Here is a 5000-nt window from a genome sequence, read left to right as displayed (position 1 = left end):
CGCGGGAGGAGGGGAGGCATGCAGTTAGCGAGATCAGAAGAACAGTTAGCATGAAAATAGCGGCAGAAGACAGCTAGAGATGCAACATTGCGGCGGTGAGAGAGAGGCTGAAGAGACTCAGTTAGAGGAGAGGAGTTGATGAGACGAAAAGCTTTTGATTCCAGAGCAGTAGAAGAGCAGTATGACTGGAACCCCCCCAGACATGTGAAGCATACTTCATACATGGATAGATAAGGCCCTTGTACAGAGTTAGCAGCTTGGGGGGGTTGAGAAAAACTGGCGGAGACGTCTCAGAACGCCTAACTTCATAGAAGCTGTTTTAGCTAGAGGTGAGATGTGAAGTTTCCAGTTCAGATTATAAGTAAAGGACAGACCGAGGATGTTCAGTGTAGAAGAGGGGGACAGTTGAGTGCCATTGAAGAAGAGGGGATACTTATCTGGAAAGTTGTGTCGAGTTGATAGATGGAGGAATTGAGTTTTTGAGGCATTGAACAATACCAAGTTTGCTCTGCCCCAATCAGAAATTTTAGAAAGATCAGAAGTCAGGCGTTCTGTGGCTTCCCTGCGTGAAATGTTTACTCCCTGAAGGGTTGGACGTCTATGAAGAGACGTGAAAAAGTGCAGGGTGGTATCATCAGCGTGGGAGTGGAGAGGACAAGAAGTTTGGTTTAGAAGATCATTAATGAATAATAAGAAGAGAGTGGGTGACAGGACAGAACCCAGAGGAACACCACTGTTAACAAATTTAGGAGAAGAACAGTGACCGTCTACCACAGCAGCAATAGAACGGTCAGAAAGGAAACTTGAGATGAAGTTACAGAGAGAAGGAAAGAAACCGTAGAAGGGTAGTTTGAAAATCAAAGCTTTGTGCCAGACTCTATCAAAAGCTTTTGATATGTCCAAGGCAACAGCAAAAGTTTCACCAAAATCTCTAAAAGAGGATGACCAAGACTCAGTAAGGAGAGCCAGAAGATCACCAGTAGAGCAGCCTTGACGGAACCCACACTGGCGATCATATAGAAGGTTGTGAAGTGATAGATGTTTAAGAATCTTCCTGTTGAGGATAGATTAAAAAACTTTAGATAGGCAGGAAATTAAAGCAATAGGACGGTAGTTTGAGGAATTAGAACGGTCACCCTTTTTAGGAACAGGTTGAATGTAGGCAAACTTCCAGCAAGAAGGAAAAGTAGATGTTGACAGAAAGAGCTGAAAGAGTTTAACTAGGCAAGGTGCAAGCACGGAGGCACAGTTTCGGAGAACAATAGGGGGGACCCCATCAGGTCCATAAGCCTTCCGAGGGTTTAGGCCAGCAAGGGCATGGAAAACATCATTGCGAAGAATTTTAATACGTGGCATGAAGTAGTCAGAGGGTGGAGGAGAGGGAGGAATAAGCCCAGAATCGTCTAAGGTAGAGTTTTTAGCAAGGGTTTGAGCGAAGAGTTCAGCTTTAGAAATAGATGTGATAGCAGTGGTGCCATCTGGTTGAAATAAAGGAGGGAAAGAAGAAAAAGCAAAGTTATTGGAGATGTTTTTGGCTAGATGCCAGAAGTCACGAGGGGAGTTAGATCTTGAGAGGTTTTGACACTTTCTGTTAATGAAGGAGTTTTTGGCTAGTTGGAGAACAGACTTGGCATGGTCCCGGGCAGAAATATAAAGTACATGAGATTCTGGTGATGGAATGCTTAAATACCTTTTGTGGGCCTCCTCTCTATCATGTATAGCATGAGAACAAGCTCTCCTCTCTATCATGTATAACACGAGAATAAGCTGTGTTTAACCAAGGTTTAGAAGGTTTAGGACGAGAAAAAGAGTGAGGAATGTACGCCTCTATGCCAGACACTATCACCTCTGTTATGCGCTCAGCACACAAAGACGGGTCTCTGACACGGAAGCAGTAATCATTCCTAGGAAAATCAACAAAATACCTCCTCAGGTTCCCCCAACTAGCAGAGGCAAATCGCCAGAGGCACCTTCGCTTAGGGGGATCCTGAGGAGGGATTGGAGCGATAGGACAAGATACAGATATAAGATTGTGATCGGAGGAGCCCAACGGAGAAGAAAGGGTGACAGCATAAGCAGAAGGATTAGAGGTCAGGAAAAGGTCAAGAATGTTGGGCGTATCTCCAAGACGGTCAGGAATACGAGTAGGGTGTTGCACCAGTTGCTCTAGGTCGTGGAGGATATCAAAGTTGTAGGCTAGTTCACCAGGATGGTCAGTGAAGGGAGAGGAAAGCCAAAGCTGGTGGTGAACATTGAAGTCTCCAAGAATGGAGATCTCTGCAAAAGGGAAGAGGGTCAGAATGTGCTCCATTTTGGAAGTTAAGTAGTCAAAGAATTTCTTATAGTCAGAGGAGTTAGGTGAAAGGTATACAGCACAGATAAATTTAGTTTGAGAGTGACTCTGTAGTCGTAGCCAGATGGAGGAAAACTCGGAAGATTCAAGAGCGTGGGCACGAGAGCCGGTTAAGTCATTGCGCACATAAACGCAGCATCCAGCTTTGGATCGAAAATGAGGATAGAGAAAGCAGGAGGGAACAGAAAAGGAGCTACTGTCAGTTGCCTCAGACACCTGAGTTTTAGTGAGGAAAAGAAGATGAGGTTGAGAAGAGGAGAGGTGGTGTTCTACAGATTGAAAATTAGATCTTAGACCGCGAATGTTGCAGAAGTTAATGAAGAAAAAGTTGAGGGGGGTGTCAAGACACTTAGGGTCGTCGACAGAAAGGCAGTGCGACCTGGGGACATTTATGTCCCCAGGTCGGACTGCCTTTCTGACTACTACTATTACTACTACTACTACTGCTGCTGCTGCTGCTGCTACTGCTACTACTGCTACTACTATTGTTACTACTACTACTACTACTACTACTACTACTACTACTAATTATAATAATAATAATAATAATAATAATAATAATAATAATAATAATACCATCACCACTACCACCATCACCACCACCACCACCACCACCATACTCCTCCCCCTCCTGTTCCTCCTCATCTTTCTCATCTTCCTCCTCATCCACACATCAACACCACCATCACCACCACCACTCACCAATCCCACCGTGGAAGCTGACACACACCACGCTGGCCTCCGCGTTGCTCTGCTTGTAGGTCCTCGTGCAGTCCCCGTATTCACGAACCCAACACTTGACCGTGGAATCCGCGCTGCCTGTGTACATGAGGCGGTTCACCACTTTGAGGCACGTGATGGCGTCCTTGTGCCCGTCCAGAATCTGTCGGGAACGTGTATACTGCTGGCTCTCTGTGGCTCATGGTTACTGGTTCTCTGGTTCAGGGTTTCGGTGTATTCTTTAAGTATTTCTCTGTGGTGCAAGCTTTTAGTGGTTCTCGTGTTTCATGTGTGGTGTTTACGGTTCTCTCCGGTTGAGGGTTTCAGTGGACTGTGTTAGACGTTCCCTGTAGTTCAGGGTTTCAGTGGTTCTCGTGTTTCATGTGTGGTGTTTGTGGTTTTCTGTGGTTCAGGGTTTAGTGGGCTTTGTTGGCGGTTCTCTCTGGTTCAGAGATTCTATTGATTTAGTGGTTCTCATTGTTTCATGGTTTCATTGGTTATCTGTTAGTGGTTCTATGTTTTCATGGTTCTCTTTGGGTCGAAGTTTTAGCGAATGCAATCAAAGAAGCATTAACAAAAATAAGAGAAGTATCTTGAAAGTGGGAAAAAACAAACGTGAGAACTTGACTAATCATATTCGTGGCCTTTGAAAATAGTTGTAATGAGGGAACAACGCTTAAAAATACGAGGTTAAGTATACAGTACCTTAAGACTCCTTCCTGCGATAATATTCCAAATGATAACTTGACAGTCGTGGCTTCCAGTGTACAAGAATCTGCCAGCTTCATCCGTATCCATGCAGGTAACGGCCCCAGTGTGCTGCCGGAACACCTGGCGGGCAACGAAACGGACAGATCACCTAAGAACATCAGGAAAGCTGCAAGATATCATCAGGCCTACACGTGGAAGACCCTGTATAACACATAAAGAACTTTTTTCCCACACATCCCCATCCATAAATTTGTCTGAGGCCTTTGCATCATACCCACCCTTTCCTCTACAATACCTCAAACTAGACCGAAAATCACCTTCAACAGTTTAGGATAATATTTTTTTTTTTACATCTCTTTAGGGACTGGCGCCTTCGTGAGACTTTTTTTTTCTTTTTTCGTTACCTACACGTATTGCACGGTCATGTGTTACGGACGAGGCATACAGGTCATGCTGTGGCAGGACAAACAAAACCAACTGTATTCCACTGAAGTCTTGATCACTTCTGGCCTGCTTGATTACATGGAAGACTATTGTTTTCCTTCAGTGTCCTACTCGGGCTCAGAATTTCACCACTGCGATGTTTAATTTTCGTGTTATCCTGCAATCGTTGTTATTTTACCTCTTTCATAGTTTGTATTGTAGGTGCAATGCGGCCATTATCGTATTATGTTTGCATTTTCTCTAGTTAGTTATGGGTTGGACAGTCTACAAGTTTCTTCCCAGTTAATAATGCGTTCAACAATGTACAATGTTATTTTTTCCACGATTATTTATGCGTTCAACAAAGTGCTGTAAGTAAATCACCTGCCCAACTAGTAATCCATTGAAAAATTCACAAGTTTAGCATCTCTCAAACAACTTATCCATTGGACATAACCTAAAATCTAGCATCTCCCAAAATAATTTCAGAGTTATGCTTTGAACAACGTGCAACAAAGTGCTAGAGAAAAAACAGCACTGCCGCTTAACATAAACACGAAGGCTGATATGGGTTTGTTTTTGGCGAGTAAAGAAATAAGGCCCGCATTCAGAAACGCTCTGCTTTCTTACCACAACTATATTCTTAGGCCACAGAGATGATTAGCCGAGTTTTCAAGGGTGTTTCTCCCGTTCATAATGTAAAAATGTCATTAATATGTTACTAGAAACCTAAAAATACCCATAAAAACATTTGTAACTTCAACTACAGCCCTTAGAAAGTAGTCGAGATGCG

General features: G+C 43.7%; 1 protein-coding gene across 1 annotated transcript in view; it reads right to left on the bottom strand.

The window, feature by feature from the left end:
• LOC135091487 (WD repeat-containing protein 86-like) overlaps nucleotides 1-5000 on the bottom strand; it is a 10366-nt gene that overhangs the window by 1914 nt on the left and 3452 nt on the right. Inside the window, exons 5-6 of the mRNA XM_063989172.1 lie at nucleotides 3779-3904; nucleotides 3056-3236 (exon numbers count right to left, since the gene is read on the bottom strand). Coding sequence (XP_063845242.1) covers nucleotides 3056-3236; nucleotides 3779-3904 — 307 coding nt within the window. The remainder of the gene's footprint in view (nucleotides 1-3055; nucleotides 3237-3778; nucleotides 3905-5000) is intronic.

The sequence above is a fragment of the Scylla paramamosain genome, chromosome 37, assembly GCF_035594125.1.
Source record: "Scylla paramamosain isolate STU-SP2022 chromosome 37, ASM3559412v1, whole genome shotgun sequence".
Lineage (NCBI taxonomy): Eukaryota > Metazoa > Arthropoda > Malacostraca > Decapoda > Portunidae > Scylla > Scylla paramamosain.
This window is presented reverse-complemented; position numbering and strand designations above follow the sequence as displayed.